This window comes from Felis catus, chromosome C1 (assembly GCF_018350175.1).
Source record: "Felis catus isolate Fca126 chromosome C1, F.catus_Fca126_mat1.0, whole genome shotgun sequence".
In the NCBI taxonomy this organism is placed as follows: Eukaryota; Metazoa; Chordata; class Mammalia; order Carnivora; family Felidae; genus Felis; species Felis catus.
The window spans coordinates 182,629,466-182,654,379 of record NC_058375.1 but is presented as its reverse complement, the minus strand read 5'-3'; the positions used below and the strand labels follow the sequence as shown (position 1 = coordinate 182,654,379).

General features: G+C 41.0%; 1 protein-coding gene across 7 annotated transcripts in view; it reads left to right on the top strand.

The window, feature by feature from the left end:
* Positions 1–24,914, top strand: part of HECW2 (HECT, C2 and WW domain containing E3 ubiquitin protein ligase 2) — a 410,471-nt gene that overhangs the window by 162,146 nt on the left and 223,411 nt on the right. For all 7 annotated transcript variants that reach the window (XM_045034181.1, XM_045034183.1, XM_045034179.1 and 4 more), the window contains one exon: positions 13,628–13,942. In XM_045034181.1, the coding sequence (XP_044890116.1) occupies positions 13,651–13,942 (292 nt within the window). In that variant the 5' untranslated portion in view covers positions 13,628–13,650. The remainder of the gene's footprint in view (positions 1–13,627; positions 13,943–24,914) is intronic.

Below are 24,914 nucleotides of genomic sequence, written 5' to 3'. Positions count from 1 at the left end.
AATAATTATGTCAGTCTAAATTTTATGGAAAATAGAATCCAAAAAATTTTCCGAAGACTGAAGTCTCTCGGTTGACTTTTGGTTCTTTTAAATTTAGTTTAATAAACTTGGATGTACTTGGGACAATGGTATCTAAGTTATTTGGGCTAACATGGGACTATATAGAGATACTAACTGGTGATTTCTTATGTTAGCAGTTTTCAAATTTCAGCATTTAACAACATTAACGAGAATATATTAAAAATCTGATGTCTGAGACCTGCCTCACAGGTAGGTTAGGATTAGTAGATTTGGGTTGGGGTCTAGAAAATGGTAGTTTAACATGTTCTCTTGGATTTCATATTCCTGGTAGCTGCTTCTCCCATTTTCTTCCTAACCCTAATCTTCCAGAAAAAAAATGCTTTCCATACCTGACACCCACAGTCTTTTTCCTTTGGTCTTTTCCCCAGCTCTAGCTTTACTGAGAGATAACTGACATACAACATTGTGTAAGTTTAAGGGGTAAAACGTGGTGAGTTGATACACATATATTGCACAGTGATTACCCCTGTAGTGTTAGCTAACATCTCGATCACATCACATAATTTCAATTTCTTCTTCTTCTTCTTTTTAACCTTTATTTATTTTTGAGACGGAGAGAGACAGAGCATGAACGGGGGAGAGTCAGAGAGAGAGAGGGAGACACAGAATCTGAAACAGGCTCCAGGCTCCGAGCAGTCAACACAGAACCCGACGCGGGGCTCGGACTCACAGACTGCGAGATCATGACCTGAGCCAAAGTCGGACGCTTAACCGACTGAGCCACCCAGGAGCCCCAATTTCAATTTCTTCTTGTGATGAAAACATTTAAGATCTACACTCTTAGCAACTGTTAAGCATATAATACAGTATTATTAACTATAATCACCATTAGACCACAAGAACTTGTTCATCTTATAATTGGAAGTTCGTGTATTTTGATCTCTAACCCCCCCCATTCTCCCCTGCCCTCTCTCCCTACCCCCTCAACCCCCCCCCCCCCCAGTATTTTTCTTATCTCTCTTCCTTGCCTCTCTCTGGCTAATACCGTGTTTTGTAGGGCAACTCCTTATGCAAGGAACCCTCTAAGTATATATTCATTATTCTTTAAAAAAATGGATGGGTGAGAAGAGAAAGACAAAGGATGGGACTTACCTGAGTCCTGCGCTGGAAGGGTTGCCCGCATTGGCAAAGCCACTCTTTCAGATCTCTGTTACATACACCTGCACATTAAAAAGTTGTCAGAGCCCATGGAGAATGTCCTGAGGGAGGGAAATTGCTACTTATCAACTTATAATCTGTGGCTTATAACAAACAAATAAATAAAGACTTTCTCTGCCTGCAAAGCTTACAGTAGATGGACCAAAAATGAGAACCAGAAGGCTGGGGAGAAGGCAAGGCATTTCTGGTAACTCAGAAGCTCTGTTTTGGCAGTGGGAGGCTGTTTGGCACCTGCCTTTAGGACATTGACTTTAAACCCTGTAAATAGATGATTTTATCTTCCCACCCCCCAATTTTGTGGGTAACCCTAGGTACCACATGATGTGGCCTAGGTATAGAAGCTATAGGGAGCTGTGATATATGGTCAGAGAAGCAGGCTTTAAGGACCTAAGTGTGGATCTCAGCTGTGTCACCCACTCGCTTGGTGCTCTCATCTGGAAATCAAATCTAGAATTACAGCTCCATCATAGGGTAGCTGTGGAGATAACATGGGGTTGAGGGTGGGGGCAGAGGGTACACAAGAGGTATCAGAAAAGCAGGCCTTTTAAGGTGAATCTGTTCAGGGGCGTCTGGGTGGCTCAGTCGGTTAAGCGTCTGACTCTTGATTTTGGCTCAGGTCACCATCTCACGGTTCGTGGGTTTAAGTTCTGTGTTAGGCTCTGTGCTGTCAGTGTGGAGCCTGCTTGGGATTCAATCTCTCCCTCTCTCTGTCCCTCCCCTGCTCTCTCTCAAAAATAAACATAAGAAAAAAAAATAAAGTGAATCTGTTCATAATGGGAAGCCAATTTTTGTAGTAAATAGGGGGAAAAAGGTTTGGTCTGGACAAGGAAAAGTTCAAATTATGGGTATCAGTTTATCTTGCATACAACAAAATTTAGATTTAGTCACAAATATGGCCTGATTATTAGAAGGAAAAAAGAACAAATGAAAGCGTTGACATTTTTTAAGTTGAGGGGAGTTAATTTTTTCAAGGAAATTGTATGATAGCACAATGTAATATGTGTGTTTCTTACCACAACTGTGAAAGTCTTACTACAAAAACTGCCGGGGCTCTGTCGACTTTCCCACAGCCTGTGTTTAATCCTGTGACATTCAAATTGCTCTTAATTTTTTCCGCCTTCACTTGTCAACTCTTCTAACTTCGCCAGACCCTTTTTAATCAGTGGTTTTGCATGTGCTTCAAGAAGTTACTCAAAATCTCTTTCATTGACTTTTATGAATTCCTGAATCTCTCACTAGTTCATGCAGTTTCTCTTTTCAGTCAGTTTATTCTTGGAACATCTGAGGCTCCGTGAGTGACTGACTGACAGATGTGATTGGCAGGGATCAACTCTATCGTTGCAGGGAAGAAGTAGTTGAATGGGGATGAATTTAAAAAGTCTTCAGCTCATTGTTTTGTGAACTGTTTTGCTTTCTTCCTCGGCTCCTTAATAGAGTGGAGCTGGATAATGAATACCTAGGTAAAAGGATCATTTTTTTTTTGTCAAAAGAATTTGAAAACAGTAGTACCGTGAAAATGTAGGTAGTTCTTTTGGGAAAGGTTTCAAACATTTTCTATCCTAATACTTGAATCGAGATTAATCAAGATTAATCCTTGCTCAGGATCATGATGCTGAGCGGAACGGTTTCCTTCTCCATATGCTGCACCTTGATGTTCATTAAATTTGTTGGTTCTTCCAGATGATTCTGCAAACCACTGGGAATCTTGGACGTTGGGTGGTTTATTAATTATTGTTTTAAATTAGTTCTTTTTTCTAGTCTTAAGACTTTACGTTCCTTGAGAATAGAGTCTGTTTCGTCTGTTTCCCTGGAGCTAGAACAATGCCTCACACATAGCAGGCGCGGGAGGTTGCTGGTATGAACAATCAGGTCAGTTTAGCACTCTGTATTTATGACTTACATGTGACTCCCCTCTCTAACATGATTATTCCTTGTTGTTTGATTATATCTCATTTTCCTTTTTCTTTCTGAGGTGCTTTTGTTAACCTCGGTGATAACAGGAAGCATCAGTTGGTAATCTCAGACTTTGAAATTTAACCTGTATGTTTGCAGCTTGTGCCCACAACTATTGCAGGTGCCAGTGAAATTGCTTCTGTTAGAAAACTTAGTGTGGTGGCGTATCACCTGGAAAGTTAAAAACAACAGTTGATCGTGTCATTGAATGGACGTTGTTCTTGGTACTCTGCTGAAAAAAAGGTCTAAATATATTTGCCAACTTAGAGGTGACATCTGTCTGTCATTTCCGAGTCTTCATGAAGCATACATTGTAGTGGGGAGAGACACTAGACACTGGAGAGATATTAATGATTTATACTGGATATTAGGATGTGAAAGTGCTATGGAGGAAAAATAAAGCAGGGAAAGTGTAGTGCTGAGGCAATTGGAATTTTACATGGAGTGGTCTGGGAAGGTCCTACTGAGAGGGTGGCATTTGGTAAAAATGTGAAGGGGTAGCAAAATGAGCCATGTGGATATTGAAGAGAAGAGCTTCTGTGGTAAAGGAAACAGTAGATGCAAAGGCCTGTGGTTGAGTATAGCTGGTACCTTCCAGGAGCTGCAGTGGGACTAGGATGGCATGAGCATGGGTGGCCACGGTGGTAGATGAAGTCAGAGAGGACCAGATCATGTGTCCTTGTAGACCATTATGTGGGTTTTGGCTTTCATTCTAAGTGAAATGGGGGCTCTTGGAGGGTTTTGGGTAGAGAGCAAATGATCTGACTTCCATTTGAAAAAAATCATTCTGGTTGATGTTTCGAGAATAGACAGCGAGAAATCGAGGATAGGAGCAATGAACGAGATGGGTTTTTGTTTTGTTTTGTTTTTAAGGTTTACTTATTTATTTTGAGAAAGACAGCAAGTGAGCAGGGGAGGGGAGAGAGAGAGGGAGACAGAGAATCCCAAGCAGGCTCTGCGCTGTCAGTGAAGAGCCTAATGAGGGGCTTGAACCCATGAACCGTGAGATCATACCTGAGCCAAAATCAAGAGTCAGATGCTCAACCGACTGAGCCATCCAGGTGCCCAAAGGAGATGATTATTTATTCAGAGGACAGATGATAGTGGTTTGGATCAGACTGAAGCCACTGAAAGCTAATTCCTATCTTCCCATTTTTGAATTGGATTCTTTCTTTGACTTAGAATTCACTCCACATTTCCATGGCCTGTTCATATCTTTCAAAGTTCAGCTCAATTTTTCTCATTAGGCTTTTCTTAAACACTGCAGTCTCTGCAGTGAATTCTTACTGACTTCTGCACTTACACCTTATAATATAGGAGGGAGTTGTTCTCTATTTCTTTCATGTAGGTTGATTGGTTTTTATTTCTTTCCATTGGATAGCATGACCTTATCTTGTACTTTTCAGCATAGAGTAGGCACTTGACTTAATAAATCCCTTTTTGAATGCCTGGCTAAATTCTAAAGAAAAGTCCACATGTGCTCCTACTGTTGATTTGGTCCTTTCAAATTCTTCTTTCCTCATTAGTGGCAGTTAACTACATCCACTCATTTATTTGAAAAACATTTACTGAACACTTACTATTTTGCTGAGGATATAACATGCAAGAGAAATAGAAATTGTCCTCGGAGAGTTTATAGTCTGGCAGAGGAAGACCTGAATCTTCATGCTCAGACTCTGGGGCGTTGTGAGGTACAGAGGATAGGAATGTAAAAAGGCTGTGGGAGGGGCCCCTGGGTGGCTCAGCCGGTTGAGCATCTGACTCTTGGTTTCTGCTCAGGTCATGATCTCCCAGGGTTGGGGGATAGAGCCCTGCATCCGGCTGTGCACTGAGTGTGAAGGCTGCTTAAGATTCTTTCTCTCCCTCTGCTCCTCTACCCTGTTCATGCTCTCTCTAAAAGAAAAAAAAGGCCCCTGGGATTCAATAGTAGGAGAGTTGCCTTCTGGCTGGGTTTTCTTCAGGAAGGGTGGTCTCCAGGCCTTGAACGTGGGTGGATGCAGTAGGTGGAGAGAATGGCGTGGACACTGCCAAGAATGCTGAGCAATTTCATGCTTAGCAGAATAGATGAGTTCTCAGGGAGAAAGTCTGTATGCGACTTTTTCATGCGTTTATTTAGGGAAGTATAAAGAAACAGAAGACCATGAGGGAAGGGAAGGGGAAAAAAATAGTCAGACACAGAGAGGGAGGGAGGCAAACCATAAGAGACAAATACAGAGAACAAACTGAGGGTGGATGGGGGGGGTGGGGGACAGGGCAAAACGGGTGATGGGCATTGAGGAGGGCACTTGTTGGGATGAGCACTGGGTGTGGTACGTAAGCGATGAACCACAGGAATCTACTCCAAAAACCAAGAGCACACTTTACACACTGTATGTTAGCCAATTTGACAATAAATTACATTAGAAAAAAAAAAGAGGAAGTATAAAGAAATCCACCCTTCAGGTTTCAGCTTTATCAGGCTAAACGTCACTCCCTGTGAGAGCCCTGCCCTGCTCTCCCTGCGCAGACTTGGTCCCACCCCTGCCCCTTTGTTTGCTTCTGTCCTGGACCTGTAATTATGTTCCTTGATCAGGAGTGCTGTCATTGAAGGAGTGCTGCAGGGTGGCAGAAAACACCAGAGTCAGAGAGGCCTGCTGAGAAGTGACTGTCTGGATAGGATCTGACACGAACTTGGCTTAGTCCTGCTGTGCTGGTGGGAATGGAAAGAGAGAGGCATTAAGCCTTAAAAAATGTGCTCTGTGGAGTGCAGAGTACCTGCAGCCATTACTAGCGTTTCTAGTTATGACCTCTGGGTGTTTTATGGAATACAGTCGATTGTCTTTTCTAGCAGCTTTGGACAATCAGTAACTAGAAGCTTATGTTTTGCGGTTTGCATTGCAAGGAAAACTTTCCCACGAAAATGTGTTCCAGCCACCACAAAGTGATGCAGAATGTTTAATATCTGAATTCCACTTACCAACAATTGGTAATTATCTGCAGCTTCAGCTAAAGATGATGTTTTGAGGTGTATTCCATGCGAAAAAAAAAAAAAAGACATCTTTCGCCCTAGGGATGTTCAGGGAGTAGAAGTTTAATATCTTTCAAAAGAGATGACTTTAAAATGAATTGATTCCACTTCCTGCACTCAAACCATCGATATTTGTCAACAGATAAGCAAACCACCAAAAGTGCTTGATATACAAGCAAAGGCTTTTTTCTTTTTTTAAAGAAATATTTAGACCGTAGAACTTCATGTGTATTTACTGAAAAATAGGTTGGCATTTAAAATTTTTTTTTTTCAACGTTTATTTATTTTTGGGACAGAGAGAGACAGAGCATGAACGGGGGATGGGCAGAGAGAGAGAGAGAGAGACACAGAATCGGAAACAGGCTCCAGGCTCTGAGCCATCAGCCCAGAGCCTGACGCGGGGCTCGAACTCACGGACCGCGAGATCGTGACCTGGCTGAAGTCGGACGCCTAACCGACTGCGCCACCCAGGCGCCCCAGGTTGGCATTTTAAAAAGGCATTGAAAATACATGAAGTTTTGATTGCCATTTTTTTCTAATTTGGCATAATGTTTGAAAATGACTCTTGAGGGGCGCCTGGGTGGCTTGGTCAGTTAAGCATCCGACTTCAGCTCAGGCCATGATCTCATGGTCTGTGAGTTCAAGCCCCGCGTCGGGCTCTGTGCTGACCGCTCAGAGCCTGGAGCCTGTTTCAGATTCTGTGTCTCCTTCTCTCTCTGCTACTCCCCTGTTCATGCTCTGTCTCTCTCTGTCTCAACAATAAATAAACGTTAAAAAAAAAATAAAATAAAAAAAAGAAAACGACTCTTGAAGTTTTACTCGTCTTAATTTAATAGAATTTTAAAAATATAGATTAGTGTTTTAAAAAATCAGGGGCACCTGGGTGGCTCAGACAGTTAAGCGTCTGACTCTTGGTTTTGCCTCAGGTCATGATCTCACAGTTCGTGAGATCGAGCCCCATGTTGGGCAGTGCGGAGCCTGCTTGGGATTTTCTCCCACCCTCCCTCTCTGCCCCTACCCCACTGGTGCGTGTGTGCTCTTGCGTGCGCGCTCTCTCTCTCTAAATAAATAAACTTAAAAAAATAAAATAAAAAGTTGATATCCATGCCAATTGAATATCATTCCAGTAAGGGACTCGTTACAATGTACAATCAACTTTTGAGGTACATGAGTAAAGTTGTTGCCTTTCTTCTTCCCATACTTGCTATCCCATCCTATATTCTTCTCTCGTTACATATGTAAGGGTCTGTCATTTGGGTGCTCATATTTTGTTACTTTCATTTTTCTTTCTCCTTTATTTTTGTCCAGCATTCGTTTCCTCTTCTTCTAGTTACAACCATTCCCCTTTTTCTGAGGAAGCTGCCTTCACTTTTGGTCTGGATGCCTTTCGCTCTCCCAGGGTGCCAGCAAGCTTTGTGAGACGTCTCACTGCACCTGCATGTCTGAGTGCTGTTAGTTTTCTTTTTTAAAAATATTTTTTTTTAAAGATTTATTTATTTTTGAGATAGAGAGACAGACAGGCAGACAGACAGACAGAAACAGAGCACGAACAGGGGAGGGTCAGAGAGTAGGAGACACAGAATCTGAAGCAGGCTCCAGGCTCTGAGCCGTCAGTACAGAACCCAATGCAGACAGGCAGACAGACAGACAGAGACGGAGCATGAACAGGGGAGGGTCAGAGAGTAGGAGACACAGAATCTGAAGCAGGCTCCAGGCTCTGAGCTGTCAGTACAGAACCCAATGCAGAGCTGAAACTCACGAACTGTGCAATCGTGACCTGAGCTGAAGTCGGACGCTTAACTGACTGAGTCACCTAGGCGCCCCTATGTTAGTTTTCAAACTGGACATTTTAATGGATAAAAAATTACATGTCATATTTAAAATATTTGTTTTTTGATATGTAATTATCAATTATTTAACTTTTTCCTTTTGGGAATTATCTATTCACACCTACAAAGGAAAATTTAGTAGTTGAATTAAAAACCTTATTGAATTTAAGGAACTCCAAAGAGTTGAACCAAATCGTAATGATTTTCTCTTATTTATCTCGTATATTCAGCAATTGAAGGTTAAAACAACATCTTGAATGCACTGTTGGACTCAGTCTTTAAGATTAAAAGCTTTTTGGGGGGCGTGTGGGTGGCTTGGTCGGTTAAGCGTTCGACTTCGGCTCAGGTCATGATCTCGCGGTCCGTGAGTTCGAGCCCCACGTCAGGCTCTGTGCTGACAGCTCAGAGCCTGGAGCCTGCTTCAGATTCTGTGTCTCCCTCTCTCTCTGCCCCTCTCCCACTCACGCACTCTCTCAAAAATAAATAAACATTAAAAAATTTTAAAAATTAAAAGGTTTTGGAACTTAAAATGATTTCTTCCCATTTGTATACATTCCTTTTCCAGACTGACATGTGGACTATTTTTATGTTGTGGATCCTAACATTATTTGGTGAAACTGTGAGAAGGACAGGCTTTTTCTAAAGAGGAGGAGCCTGGAGGGTAAATTGCATTTTCTGATACTTCTCCCCCTGAGAAGAGGAAGTGAGAGGCAGGCAGCTTGAGTCAGCCGAGGCTCTCTGTCAAATGCCCTGGAGTGCTGGGAGCACTTACTGACAAGTGTTGTAGCAGGGATTTTCTGGTATTAATCACCTTACTAGAACATTCTTGCTGAGTAAGCTGAGTATTGGGGTTATGATTACGTAGGATAAACACTGAGTGATGACTTTGATTGCTTTCTTTTAGCAGCAGGTATGGTGGAAATCCACTGGGAGAGATCTGTAGTTGGGAATTTGGTGATGACTTTCTTCATTTCCTGTGTCACCTGGCCTGGCGGGTCTGCTGGGTGGCTGATTTCTCTTCCTAGGTTTCTCACATCTCCGCTTATTGCAGGCTAATTATATTTTCTTTAGTGTCTCTTGACATCTTTTTGCCCTTTGTTTCCCTCATTTATATAGTAAAACACACACGGAGTTTAAAGCATAGTATAGTTGAGTAGGGGTGTGTGTGTGTGTGTGTGTGTGTGTGTGTGTGTGTGTGTTTTGGAATTTGAATGGTTAAACAAGGTTGTTATAGCTTTGTTTATCAGTATACAGTCTAGGAAGTTAAAATCTAGGGGGCATTTCTAGTTTGACATGGAATGTTGTCAGTACTTACCCTTCAGGTGAAATTCAGTAAATTGACATTCACCTCCAGTTTCTTGAGCAAAAATATTTTAAATAAAGATGCTTGCTTAATGTATTTGTCGTCTGCTACTGTCTCTGTCTTCTGCACAAAATCTGCTGCTTTTGGACATGAAGTCATATACTAAGGTGTTTTGCAATTTGCTTGGTAATTACATCTCTGTTGACCTCTGGAAGAAAAGTGATTTTGTTTTTAGCTGTTGTTTAAGCAGATGTCCGTTATCCGAGAGAGCAGCATAGTGCAGACCTCATCATAAATCGAAGGGGGCGGGGTTTAAGGAGTGCTTCATCATATTACATTGTGTCCTTTGGGAATGGGACCTAGAGCTGCAGCAGCGCTTCTCAAGGGAGGGATTGTCTAAGGAGCTTCCAAGGACCAGCTTTCTGTGTAATAAGTATGGTGGGTACTAATCAGTTTCCCTTCCATTGGCTTTATCTGTAAAGCTTTTCAGAACAGCATGGATACTTATCTGAAGAAAATTTGTCTTTCTTATTGCATAAGGCGTAGGTGTGAAACCAAGAAGCAAGTCAAGACTTCTTAGATTTCAGTAGGAAAAAATATAAAGTAGCCATTCGCTGTCATTTCAGTAGCTAATTTGCCCATGTGGGAATAGTGCTTTGAATAAGGTAGTTATAAAGGAAAATTGTATCTATAATATTTAGAGTGGTTTGTTGTTTTTCATTTTCATGCAGCCTTGAGAATTTTTGCATGATGTTTGATCTTCTTTACTGTTGAAACATGAACTCTAAAATATACTTTTCTTTTCCTATAGGGGAGAAATGAAATTTTCCAATACAGGCTTGGACTATTGTCCCTCATCGTAATCTGAGCATTTTATTTTATTTTATTTCATTTCATTTTATTTTATTTTAGAGAGAGAGTGCACTCACTTGTGTGTGAGTGGGGGAGGGGCAGAGAGAGAGGGAGAGAGAGAATCTTAAGCAAGCTCCATGCAAGCCCAATGCAGGGCTTGATCCCACGACCCTGGGATCATGACCTGAGCCGAATCAAGAGTTGGATCCTCAACCGACTTAGCCCCCCGGGCATTCCCTATTCTAATTTTTTTTCTTTTCCATTGATCTAAGTTATGCAAAGTAAAATCTGAATGAGGCTTTTTTATTTTTTTTTAATTTATTTTTAACATTTTTTTTTTAATTTATTTTTGAGACAGAGAGAGACAGAGCATGAACGGGGGAGGGTCAGAGAGAGGGAGACACAGAATCCGAAACAGGCTCCAGGCTCTGCACTGTCAGCACAGAGCCCAACGCGGGGCTTGAACCCATGGACCTTGAGATCATGACCTGAGCCGAAGTCGGCCGCTCAACCGACTGAGCCACCCAGGCGCCCCTGAATGAGATTTTTAAACCCTGGACTAGTAAGGCTTTTAGAGATGATTTTAGTTGATTTTAATTAACAAACAATAAGGCTATTATTAAGCAGAAACTTGCATTTGAATATTTATTTTTATCCCTGGCTTCATAATAACCAGCAACTCGACCCACCTTCACAAGAGTCTTTGGGACATAGTGACTTGGGTATATTGCATTTACTTCCAACTCACCGAAGATCGTATTGATTTTCTTAGCCCTATCAATGTTTCTGGGATTTTATTGCTGCTTGGACTGAAAATCCAGAATTTAGTCCTGATTTTTCCCCACTTTGATCCTCTGTATTCATTCTGTTGCCACATCTTTGGGCTCGCTCTTTGAAATATTCCCAATTGATATATTTCCCTTCTGTGTTACTAAAATCCGTTTTTCAGCATTCAGTGCGGGATTCCTCACTTAATCAGCTTCTGACTGGTTTACCTCCTCTGTTACCCTCCTTTTACAACCAGCCCTGCAGAGGCTCTCAGATTAATTTTCTCATACTTATATTTAATGTTTTGACTCTTGTGCTCGAGACCCTGCAATGACTCCTGCTTATCACTCTTAGGTTCCAGCTGACTTGTTTTCTGTTCTGTGCCTGAGGTTCTTCTAATCTCACCTCTCAGTTCCTGGCTTGTGGGTGCGGGGCTCTCAAAGTTTTCCTAAGTGGATTGTTTGGAAATTGGAATTATTATTTTTTTAATGTAGAAACAATTATTTAAGAGACGTGGTTGAGTTAAAAGCTATAACTCAAAGGGCTGTGTATCCATATGTAGCTGATTTCTGGCTTCTGGGAACCAGGAGCCATGTTGAATAGGGAGGCAGGGGAAGAATGGACTGTTTTTTCCATGGGGTCATCTAACATGAGGAAGAATTTAGAGTAATTTTTCCTGTGTAAAAAGGTAGTCTTCAGCATTTGATTTCTCTTAACTGTCTCCCAACCCTTGGAGCTACTCCAAAGTAAATCGTGCATTAATTAATTCAGTAATTATATTGTTACTAAAAATAACAGTAGTTGCTTTTTACTGAACACTTTCATGTATGATTTTTCTTAAAAATATTTTTTAATGCTTATTTATTTTTGAGAGGCAGAGCATGAGAAGGTGAGGAGCAGAGAGAAAGGGAGACATATAATCTGAAGCAGGCTCCAGGCTCTGAACTGTCAGCACACAGCCCATTGCGGGGTTCACGCCTGTGAACTGTGCAATCATGACCTGAGCTGAAGTCGGGTTCTCAACCGACTGAGCCACCCAGGCCCCCCTCACTTAAGATTTTTCTTTTCTTTTTTTTCTTTTTTTTTTTTTTAATTTTATTATTTATTTTTTTAAAATTTACATCCAAATTGGTATATAGTGAAACAATGATTTCAGGAGTAGATTCCTTAATGCCCTTACCCATTTAGCCCATCCCCCCTCCCACAACCCCTCCAGTAACCCTCAGTTTGTTCTCCATATTTGAGTCTTTTGTGTTTTGTCCCCCTCCCTGTTTTTATATTATTTTTGTTTCCGTTCCCTTATGTTCATCTGTTTTGTCTCTTAGAGTCCTCATATGAGTGAAGTCGTACGATTTTTGTCTGTCTCTGACTAACACAATTTTTCTAATCCTTACAGCAATCTCTCATGGTACTTTAAAGTCATCTCCATTTAATAATTGAGGCAGGGTGAAGTTTAAGCATGTGCAGCTATTGATTTATAAACACAAGTCTTACAAATAACCTATGTGTTTGTGAATCACTTGAAAGAATAAGTACTGTGTGAATGTTTGTTAAAGAAATATACAGATAACCTCCTCCATCCTTTCTCCATGTCAGCTCCTCCCTTGCCGTACATAAGCACCCCTGAGACACTGTTCCTGCTTTTAAAGACTGTGTAGCTTCAACAGACCTGGTTTCTTTTGCTGTTCAGAAACTTTTTAGTTTGATATAGTCCCAGTTGTTTATTTTTGCTTTGGTTGCCTTTGCTTTTGGTGTCAGATCCAAGAAAAATTATTGCCAAGACTGATGTCAAGATGCTTACTCCCTATGTTTTCTTCTAGGAGTTTTATGCCTTCAGGGTTTATTTTCAAATCCTTAATCTGTTTTGAGTTGGTTTTTGTCTACTGTGTAAGATAAGGGTCCAGCTTCATTCTTTTGTGTGTGGCTGTCCAGTTTTCCCAGCACCACTTATTGAGGAGACTGTCATTTCCCCAAGCTTGCATTCTTGTTGGGAGAAGTATGCAATAACCAAATAAATAAGTAAATGCTACTGTGTGGCACATCAGGTTATGGTAATTGCTATGGAGAAAAATACAGCGAGAGAGGAGAGATGGGGAAGAGATGGGGTGTTGTGGTCTTAAATACGATGGCCATTCTGTTTAAGAGAGGAGGTGACATTTGAGCAAGTTCCTGATAAACACTGATGGGTTACATTCCTGTGAGAAGGAAATTGAGCAGGTTAACCTGTGCTCAGTGGTAGATTTCAACTGTGTTTAGCGCGTGTCACAATTTTCTGTCTTGCTATTTTAAAATTTAATTTCCACAAGAAATAAGTATATGGGGTGGGGGTGAAGGAAAAGAGGACCATTCCTGAAGGTGGGATGTCTGGGAGAGGATAAACCTAAAGGGACTGGTAGGGAAATCTGCTTGTCCTTAATTGCCAGGGGGAAGCTGTGCCCTGTGAAATCAAGGGCCACAGGTGCGTGATGGCCTTTGCCATCATGTGACCTCAGACTATAGAAGTTGTTTCTGACATCATCAGTTGACAAGTAGAATAATAGGTTTTATTTTGACAGCAGAAGATTATTGCATGGCCGGGCTTTCGTAAACACTCTTTAGGGCTTTACGTCTGGGAGGCTTAAACCTAATTCCCTCGCATTGTAGCACTAATGCTTTGTGCTTGTCTGTCTCTTGCAGCTTTGTAGGAAGCTAACCTCAGGATGGCCAGCTCAGCTCGGGAGCACCTGCTTTTTGTGCGGCGTCGAAATCCCCAGATGCGGTACACATTGAGCCCAGAGAACCTTCAGAGCCTCGCCGCCCAGAGCTCCATGCCAGAGAACATGACCCTACAGAGGGCAAACAGCGACACAGACCTGGTGACCTCTGAGAGCCGCTCCAGCTTGACTGCCAGCATGTACGAGTACACGCTGGGGCAAGCCCAAAACCTCATTATCTTCTGGGACATTAAAGAGGAGGTGGACCCCAGTGATTGGATTGGACTTTATCACATAGGTGAGTGACATAAGATGGACTTGCATGTGACGTAGAGCATATGTTTTTACTGTAACAGTATCCTAGTTTGTATTTTTTCCTGGAAAAAAAAAAATCACCCACATGCAAATAAACTCAGCAAATTCTGGGAATTTTTTTCCCCAGAAAAATTAGAGTCAAAAATGATAAATACCTTTGCTGATATGAATTTGTGGTTACATTTCTACCCAGATTAAATGCCAGAACCTGCAGATCTTACAGTGTTTTCTTTTAAAGAAAAAAAACTCACCTTGCCCTTGATCAGTAGTCCCATTTTGGGGAGGAGGCGGATATTAGCTTTTACCTATATTTTTGAACTGACTGAAAAGAAGTCTAGGTTTAGATAACTGATGTGAGAAAATGTTCTGTAGTTTCTAAAGATTGAATTCCATGAAGAACAACCTGCAGTCTGTGGTGTCTTTTTATATCAAAATTCCTGATGTGTGCTTGATCAGTTAGGTGAAGAACGTGTCATATTCTCTTAATAAATGACTTAGAAATAGGTTGCTGTTTGTTTTCATAAAAATGTCCCAGCTGTATTTAGCTAATTTGTACCTGTTATTCATAGGTGAGCGAATGATGAATGGCACATGCCAGAAAATATAAAATTTGTTTTGTTGAAAGCAAAAATCAAAACCTATCAACCAGGCGTAAAGAAAATCTAAATTAAACGTGATAATGGGACACCTGGATTAGCATCCAGCTCTTGATTTCAGCTCAGGTCATGATCCCTGGGATTGAGTCCCATGTCAGACTCTGTCCTGAGCATGGAGTCTGCTTAAGGTTTTGTTTTTTTTTTCCTCTCTGCCCTTCTTCCTGACACACAGGTGCTCTCTCTAAAACAAACAAACAAACAAATAAACAAAATCCTTAAAGTTGGGGAACTTTTTCACTCAATGAAGGGAATTCTTTTCAAAATTTAACATCAAGTATTTAAAAAAAATTTTTTTTTTTAACGTTTATTTATTTTTGGGACAGAGAGAGACAGAACATGAACGGGGGAGGGGCAGAGAGAGAGGGAGACACAGAATTGGAAGCAGGCTCCAGGCTCTGAGCCATCAGCCCAGAGCCCGACGCGGGGCTCAAACTCACAGACCGTGAGATCGTGACCTGAGCTGAAGTCGGACGCCTAACCGACTGAACCACCCAGGTGCTCCAACATCGAGTATTTTAATAGAAAGACATTGTTGCTTTCACTGTAGATTATAAGCCCAGCATTTTGTTGTTGTTTTTTAATGAATAAATTAGGGGGAAATAAAAGACCTAATCATTTATGGCAGTGCTCCTCAGTTGGGGGTGATTTTACCCCCTATAGGACATTTGGTGATGTTCGGAGACATTTTTGGTTGGCACAGTTGGGTAGGGAATGGGAGACCAGAGATGCTGCTATACATCTTGGAGCGTATTACAGAACAGCCTCCCACAACAGTTATCTATTAGCGCCACTATTGACAAATTCTGTTTTAAGGCAAAGTAACATCCTTTCAGAGATTTTATTAAAATGTTAAGCCCACTAAAATTGATGTTTCTCAGCAACAAAGAATTGTATTTGACTAAAATAAATTCATTTGTTTTACTAATGCAACTCCTTATTAATCATGCTGGATAACAAATCTAAAATGGCAAAAAAACAAAATTCAGGAATTTTTATATTTTCCTCTTATGACAACAAAACAAAGGGAAAAGTCTTCAGAGTTCAGCATTTTTACCCAAGTGTGTTTAAATATATATATTCAAAATTAGGAAGGGAGGATTTGAAAAATTATATTTTTATATCTGCTATCTATTATATTCACTGAAAAAGTTATAGTTTTGATGTGACTTTAGAAGTAATTCTTTTGATTTTGATACAACTTCACCATTTTGGATTTCACAAAACTGTTTTATTTTTTCTTTAATATGATTTTTTTATATGTACCTATCTTCAAGTTCACTCACTTTATTTTTGCATTTTCATTCTGTTGTCAATCCCATCCAATGGATTTAAAAATTTTACTCATTTGACTTTTCACTTACAGAATTTGCATTTCTTTCCCTTTTTATAGATTTTATTTTTCTTATGAGATTCCCTTAATCTTATTAGATTTCTAACGAGTATGTTAACTCATTCAGACCATATTTTCCTTCAGTTATTTGAAATGAACTGAATTGAGTGTAGCTGCTTTAAATTCTCTGCTAAATCCAGTGTCTGGACCCCCTAAGGGGCAGCTTTTGTCGTCTGTAATTCCCTGACCGTGGATCCCATTTTCTTGTTTGTTTGCGCATCTGCAGTTACTGATTTTACACTGGCTGTTGAGAGTTCTAAGTTGTCAAAATTCTGAATTCCGTGGAACAATTTTTATTATTCATCTATTCATTTATTCATTTATTTTTGAGAAAGAGAGAGAGGAGAAAGTGAGAGTGAAGCGGGGAGAGGGGTAGAGGGAGACAGAGAGAGAATCTTAAGCATACTCAGTGTGGAGTCTGACCTGGGGCTCCGTCTCACGACTGTGAGATCTTGACCTGAGCTGAAATCGGGAGTCAGGCACTTAACTGACTGAGTCGCTCAGGCACCCCAACAATTTTTACTTTAATGTTAATTTTTATCCAGTAGGCAGATTTATTTCTTTGCACCTTCTAGGTATGATTTTCCACCTCATTAGGATGGATCTGTGGAAAGCCCAGTGTGGTTCCCCAGCACTTCTAACTTGATGGGATGTGGGATTCAGCCTCTAAGTTTGGTCTCCCCTGTGGATTTTGTTAGGGCTTTGTTAGGCCTAGTACTTCTTCCAAAGCAGCATTTCTGATGTCTTAGCTAGATGCCTGGAATGATGATCAGGTGTTCTTTTTCTTCGGCTGGGTCATAACTCCCGTGTTCTCCAGCACTGCTGGACCTCACGGAACTTCAACACACCGTCAGCCCTGTAGCAGCTGCTCTCTGGAAGGCCTTGGTAGTGTTTCCCTGCACATGCGCAGAGCAGACATTAGCCAAAGGCCTGGGGGGCATCCCGATGTGCACTTCTGGCCTCCACCCCTCCATAGCTCTTTCCTCTCCTGTGCCCTGCCTGTTGATCTCTGCATCCTCGGCTTGTCAGAACTTCCCAGGACTCCAACTCCCTGCGCTGCACTTGGGAAGTCGTCACCTGGCCGAGATCTGGGTGGTCGTAGAGTCACCTCCTGAGTTTTTCTTGTCTCTGGGATTTTTGTCTTCAGCCACCTGCTGTGCAATGTCTGCAAACCACTGCCTCACAGTTTTACAGTTGGTTACACTGGGAAGGCCAGTCTGGAACTAATTATTGGCCTATGCCCTGAAGCAGAAGTTTTCCCCGTGCTTTTGATTGACAGTAGGGAGTAAGCGGTTTCATTTTATTTTCCCATTAATAAATGGTAGTGGAAGTCCCGTATGTTTGTTAGTTCTTCTTAGTATGTCTTCTAATAGTTTTAGGTCCGTGGCAGGGAAGAGAGGGCAAGCACTGGAGCCCTCAGGCCTCTCGAGTGACCGGGATGCACACGGAGACCAACATTTGCAAGTAAAAATAGCACTTATGTAGAACTTGGTGTGCTTGGGCATGTTGTTGGTCTCAACAGGTCTTCTGCAACCAATGACTCTGAAAGGCCCAGGTCCCAGCATCTAAGACATTAAGTATGGCTCATTTCTGTAGTTGAAGGGCCACGACTGTGTTTAGAAGAAAAGCCTGACTTCCCTGGGACCTCAGAATGACTGAACAGAGACCTGGCCTTAAGCAGAGATAGCCATTTCTCCTGAGGCTAAGATGGGCTATTCTGACCTCTAGACTGGAGGCAGCCTTACTTCTGTGGGGACTTTGCCATCCCGTGTGGAGAGGGATAGGTGGCAGCATTGTCATTTTTAACTGACAGCTGTTTCCAGATCCTTCTTCCTTACAGGGTGAGGGTTAGGCAGCAAGCCATTCATCTAGAGCAGGTAGGCCCTCCCCAGATTCAGGAAAGTTTTAAACTTATATGGCAATCCAACCAGTGACTAGCGTAGGAGTGGGCGGTGAGCCAGGCCTGGCCAGTGAGATGTAAAGGAAAGACTTTGGGGGAGCTTCCTTTTCTGGTGAAAAGCCAGAGCTTCCCGTAGAGTCATTAAACTTCCCCTTCTCTTGTACCTGGGACTCTGCCGAAAGGCCGTGAGATCTTGCATTGGTGCACCCATGTATCCACCGTAAGACATCAGTCAAGAGTAAAAGCCAAGAATGACAGAGCAGAAAGTTAGGATGAGCTTGGACTGTCACTACAGAGTTCTTGCTTCATGTGAAAAAAATCTTCCCCTCTTTGCTTAAGTCATTATTGTGAAGCTTTCTTGTACCTGTTGTTAATGCTGAGCTGCTAAGTGGTATTGACATGCAGAAGGGAAAAGGAGGGACATCAGCGGTTTGTGAGGGCAGGAGAGAGTGTGTGGGTGACTGCAGTAGTTACTACTCCCGGGAGTGTGCTCGGCACTGTTTCACCAGAGTTAAAGACTACCAGGTTGTGTTTTATAAAAGCAACAAAAATCTGATACCAAATTTTTGAAAGTAGTAACTCCAAGCCGTGCGGAAATTTTCAAAAGTTTAATAGGACCAATCATGTGAGGGAAAGAATCTATGAAATGAGTAAATTAAGTAACCTGAATATATACCAAACCGTTTTCTTGGGCATTGTTACATGAAAGTGGTGAGGGGATACATTTGGAGAAGCTGAAAGAAAAGAGGAAATGCAAGGCCAGGATGGGGAAAAGAATTTCAGCGTACAAATGACGTCACCAATTTAAGGCTGTTACCGCTAAACAGAAAAATATTCTCTCTCAGGCTCTGACATAGGTGCACGGAGAATCTAGGGTTCCTAACAATAGCACATATGTCAGGTAGAGATTCAGACTCCTGTAGCTCTTGGTAGGAAGCAGCCACCCCTCGTTAGCTGGATCCTGAGAAGCCAGGCTGTTTCCTAGCAACGCCTAGTTTTATTTGCGGAACAGAGAGATGGTCTCTATAGAAATCAATCCCAAAGGGAAAGGATTTGGGTGGAACGTCTGGCCAGTGAGGTGTGGTTTACTGGCACGCCCTGCACTTTGATTGTGTTTCTCTTGGCTTACATTTTCTTACTCTCTAGGAGTGTGAGTGTTGTTTGTGTTTGGCTAATTGTTAATAAGGTTTTGCATTGTACAACTCAGTCCAGATGACTTTTAGCTAATCTGGAGAGAAAATATATACTCCTGGGTCAGAAAAATAAATTGTTCTCCAGGCATTTGAGGCACTTTATAGGTCCTATTGGGAATACAAAGAAAACAAGTTGAAAATATCAAAGCGCCATTTGGGGAAATTTGGGGTGTGAACACAGTTCTTAAAACAGGTGCTAATTATATTTTCTCTCTCCAGAAAGTCTCACATGCACCCTGAGATTTTCACAGACGATTGCAACGTAGCTATAGCCCTGAATCTCCAAATTACAACAATTAGTGCCTCGTAAATGGTTTTCAAAAATCGCTGGATTTATAATTTATTTTGGTCTCCATAATTAGAAGTGACCTCTGACAAGATTAACACTGCCACTCATTGCTTCCTTCCAAGCTGTCTAAATAAAAAGAGCCAAATGCTTAAACATGCAAAAACACTTAGGGTACCCAACACAAACAACTTTCCATGAAAAATCAAATGATCGCTGTTTAAAGAAGAGACAGAGCATATTAAATTCGTTTCAGGTTCACTATCTAATTCCCCTTGACCTTTGGTCTTGTGCTTTTATTTCTGGCTGTTCAAAAGGAAAACACTTCAAAAGGCTTACTTTGCTGTTTCTCATTTTCAGACAAGTTGAAGTCCCTAAACAGAGCTAGGAAAACGCTCCTTATGAAAATTAGAAGTATATAGTGTGCTGTGCACCAATGCTTCTCAAAGTGCGAGTCTGCGATTTATCTGTGACTAGATAAGAAGTTGTTTCTAGAATGTAAATCAATGCCCTGCATCCTTCATTGAGAAAATGTCACTAATAAAAAATTAAATGAAATAATGGGCTTATTGATGTAGGTATTTCATATTCTGGCTCAAGCTTGTCTTGCCATAGACCAGGAACAAATAGTTTGCCAGCATTTCTCTGGACCACGCTCAGTGTCTGCATGCCGATTATATCTTCAAAGGTGAGTGAGTGGCACAACAAATGTATTTTACTCTACCTTAAAAAGTATTATGGCTTATGTATTATGATATTTTCCATATTTCTTTGCATTTGGATGGTAAAAAAAAAAGTAGGATTGTAATAGTTAACCAAGGCATTTAGATTATGTATTTTAGACCTTTAAGATCCCAAAATTTAAACTGGTATTTTATAGATAAAAAACTAAGGTTCAGAGCAGTGAGCCATACAGCTAGTTGGGAGCGGTCAAGGCAGGAACTTAAGTGTCTTGTGTCTCAGTCTTCATTTTCCCCCCCTGTGTTGCAAAATGGAGTCCAATGTTTTCCACCCTTTAGTTATTTACTCAGCACCTTCTTGAGTTTTGCCATATTGGATTACCCCCTGTACTATTAATATTTTTCTTTAAACCATCTGATTAAAACAAACACACAAGCAAACAAAAAACCGGTTATCTACCCTGACTTCGTTTTAAGTAGTAAGGTCTGGGACAGGTTTTCTGTGTTAGTTATATTTCTTTCCAACATACATTAACTGTTAAAAAAAAAATAACTTTTGTCTGTGCACCACCAAGATTATCACCCAGAGCATACTTTGAGAAACTCTGGGGTTATCAGTGGTTAAGAACACAGACTCTGCAATCAGACAGACTAATAAATTCAAATACGTTTACTAGCTTGAGTGAAATATGTAATATTTTTCAACCTCCTGTCCTCATCTGTAAAAAAAAAAAGAAAAGAAAAAGGAAAAGTACCAGTATGGTAAGAAATAAGATACTATGTATAAAGTGCTCAGCAAGGTGCCTGGGCTTTTTGTAAGGTCCTGCTAATTGCAAACTATCATCCTTTTAGCTACTGTTAATCATTTTCCTGGTGGTTCGAAGCTGCACTGCAAACTTATCCACTGGTTGAATCCACAAGAAGAGATTTCTGGATTAAAGTGACATACCAGGCCGCTTCTGCTTACGAAAACCAAAACCCAGTCCTTTGAATCAGGTTCTAGAAATTACATAAAGCGTTTAAAATTTCAATACCAAATAATACAGGATTTTAATGTGAGCATCACGTAGGTGCTAAACCAACATGCTTTTAAAGGTGATGGGAAAGCTGCAGTTTAATCCAAAATTCAATCAAATGGAACAAAGAATTTATGTATGAAGTATTTAGTTTCCAGAATAGCTATCCAACATAGCGAAGAGTGACTGTTCTGAAGCTCCTTGGTATTTTGGCATGATTGCTGCCAAAGAAAAGTTGTTTCAGGTCATGTGTTTGCATTTTAGAAGATGCTTTTAGAAACTAAGAGCTTTGAACATGAAGTGGTTTTTGGAACAACTTAACTCTAAATTACTTTTTGTTACCTAGTTGTACTAGTCAGCCTCAGTCAGATTATGCTGTGCAAATGAGCTAACCCTGAATTCTCAGTGACTTAACAGAACAAAAGATGATTTCTTGCTAATGCTACGTGTCCAGCATGGATTGGCAGGGGTTTACTTTGTACTGTCATTAAGGCATGCAGGCTCAGCATCCTCTTGACTTTTGCCATATTGGATTCTTAAAGGATCTGCCATCTTGTCATGACACCATTTGCAACAGGAGGCCTCTCCAGGCAAGTGTTCAGGGAAGAGAGCACTGGAGACCCCCATACCAGCTCTTACAGTCTTGGCCCCAAGGTGACACATTTCACTTCAGCTCAGGGTCCACATTCAGCAGTAGCCCCATGATCTGCCTAACTGCATAGAGACTGGGAAATGGGGAGAAGCCCTTGGCCATGTAGTGAGCAGTCAGTGCCTCTGCCATGGTAGATGTGTCTTGCTAACAACGTGTCTGGTCCTCTAGTCTGTTTCAGAGCCTAAGACATCTATTCTTGCATGGTCTGGAAGAATAGATGCTGGGGATTTAAGAAGTGTCATACTCTGGTATATACTTTATAAAGTGTCCAGGAGACTGAATGAGAAGCACACCCAGAGCAGGACCAAGGACAGTACCTGAACTATGGATGTACAATAGTTAGAATCTGAATTCACAGCATTGCATTGGCATCGCAGACCATCACAGATCTTTCTTAGAATATGCATGTTAGAGATTTGGTTTGCAGAGAATTCCATGTTTTTAAACTGGTTATGGAAGAGTTCCCTGGATAGTAGGCAGGCTTTAAAAAGATGGATGGCTCAGTGTATCCAAAGAAGTTTTAGTATATTTTATTCCCTAACGTACTGGAAGAAAGCCATACTTGAAATAGGCATTCTTCTGTCTACGTACTGAGATGGTGAGGCGGTTTTTATTTTTTATCTGGTTATTCTAGGAAAGTTATCTGAGGTGTTTTTTTCCCCCCTCATGTAACTTGTGTCACTTTTCTTTTTTTTTTTTTTTTTTCAGCGTTTATTTATTTTTGGGACAGAAAGAGACAGAGCATGAACGGGGGAGGGGCAGAGAGAGAGGGAGACACAGAATCGGAAACAGGCTCCAGGCTCTGAGCCATCAGCCCAGAACCCGACGCGGGGCTCGAACTCACGGACCGTGAGATCATGACCTGGCTGAAGTTGGACGCTTAACCGACTGCGCCACCCAGGCGCCCCTGTGTCACTTTTCCTTAAAGGATACTTATATAGGTGCTATAATGAGTAAATGTGAAATGATTGTATTTTGTGATGGAGTTAAGATGGTAAGAAAATACATTTCTAATGTCATCTTTTTATCCAGATATCTCTCTTAAAGTCTGTTATCAATTGCTACCTCAGCTTCCTTTGGTTAGTTTTTGCTTGATGTGTCTTTTGCCACTGATTTCCTTTGAGCCATTCTTTGGGATGCCTCAGATATATCTGCTGTGAATCATCTATGGTTTTATGATTTTTAATCCGATCTGATTGACCACCTTTTAAAATTGGTGCATTTAGTGTTTTAACATTTGCTGTTATTTTTTGATATATTTGGACGTATTTCCATGTCTTACTATATCTTCTGTATTACGTGCTTTTTGGTAGTTATTTTTTTTCACCCTGTTTTTGTGCCTTCCATTGAAATGATGACTTTTATTTGCTCCCTATCTTCCACATTTTTCCTCATTTTATTTGCTTGGAAGTTAAACATTCTAGGTGTAGTCTGTTAGCAGTTATCCTTGGAATTTTTGTCATGTATTATTGAGTTAAAGGTTAAAATGAATCCGTGTCTTCACACATCTCTCAAGCTGTACAAGGATCTTAGAACATACTCATTGCCATCACTTCCTTCTCCATCTTTTCTTTTACTATCGGCAACATTTAATTCTAGCCTGTTTTGGGGTGCCTGGGTGGCTCGGTTAAGTGTCCAACTCTTTGTTTTTTTAGCATTTATTTTATTTTTGGGGGAGAGAGAGAGAGAGAGAGAGAGAGAGAGTGTGTGCACACGCACAAGCAGGGGAGGGGTAGAAAAAGGGGGACACAGATCTGAAGCAGGCTCCAGGCTCCAAGCTGTCAGCACAGAGCCCAATGTCAGGGCTCAAACCCACAAACTGTGTGATCATGACCTGAGCCGAAGTCAGATGCTCAACCGACTGAGCCACCCAGGCACCCCTGACAGTCCAGCTCTTGATTTCAGCTTAGGTCATGATCCACGGTTGTGAAGTCGAGCCCCACATTGGGCTTCACGTTGGGTGTGGAGCCTATTTAAAAGTCTCTCTCTCCCTCTCCCTCTGCCCCTCCCCTGCTCGCTCTCTCTCTCTCTCTCTCAAAAAAAAAAAAAAAAAAAAAAAAGAAAAAAGAAATTCCAGCTTGTTTTAAACCCCCTTTCCCATATTAGTCATTGTTATTATTGTTGTGGGTTTTTTATAGACAGGGATTTTTCCAGTTTTTTATTCTTCATAAAAAGCCACCAGAAAACTTAGTGGCTTAAAACAACAATTTATTAAGTAGACAATAAGGATTAAAACAAGAGACTGATCTGAATCAGCAGCACTGGAGTTCATGAGGTTTGATTTTCTTACAAAACACACATGCACACACAGCAAAAGTTGCATTCTAAGATAAGTGGAAGCAAACAGAAGTTTCAAATTTAACTTCAAATTCTTGTTGATGTGCCAAACCAAAGAATATTCCTTTCTTTTTTTTATTGTTAACGTAGATAATGATAAAAGGTACCAGGTATACCTGAACTCTTCTTGTCATTTTCTCCAGTGGGTTTTCCCTGTTCCGTGTTCTCTCATTCATTTTGCACATTTATTATTTTTTTAATTAAAATTTTTTTTAATGTTAATTTATTTTTGAGAGAGAGATAGAGCACAAGCAGGGGAAGGCAGAGAGAGGGAGACACAGAATCTGAAGCAGGTTCCAGGCTCTGAGCTGTCAGTCCAGAGCCTCATGCAGGGCTCAAACCCACAAACTGTGAGATCATGACCTGAGCTGAAGTTGGACGCTCAACTGACTGAGCCACCCGGGCACCCCTGCACCATTTATTTTTATCTTTATCTTTATTTTTATTTTTATTTTATTTATTTATTTCTTTAAAGTTTACTTTTCAGAGAGACAGAGACAGCATGGGTGGGGGAGGGGCAGAGAGAGAGAGGGAGAGAGAGAGAATCCCAAGCAGGCTCCACACCACAGCACAGAGTACAATGCGGGGCTTGAATTCACAGAACTATGAGATCATGACCTGAGCCGAAACCAATAGTTGGACACCTAACCGACAGAGCCACCCAGGCACCTTTATCTTTATTTTAGACCAGTCTTATACTGGCAGTCTTTGAGTTAGAGTAGAGCTGTGATAACTATCAAAGTCATTATATTAATTTCTGACAATTGTTTCCCACGGTCTGGCTGACATTACTGTTGAATTTTTGAGTAAATATAGGCTTTCTTTACAAATGTATGTACTTCATA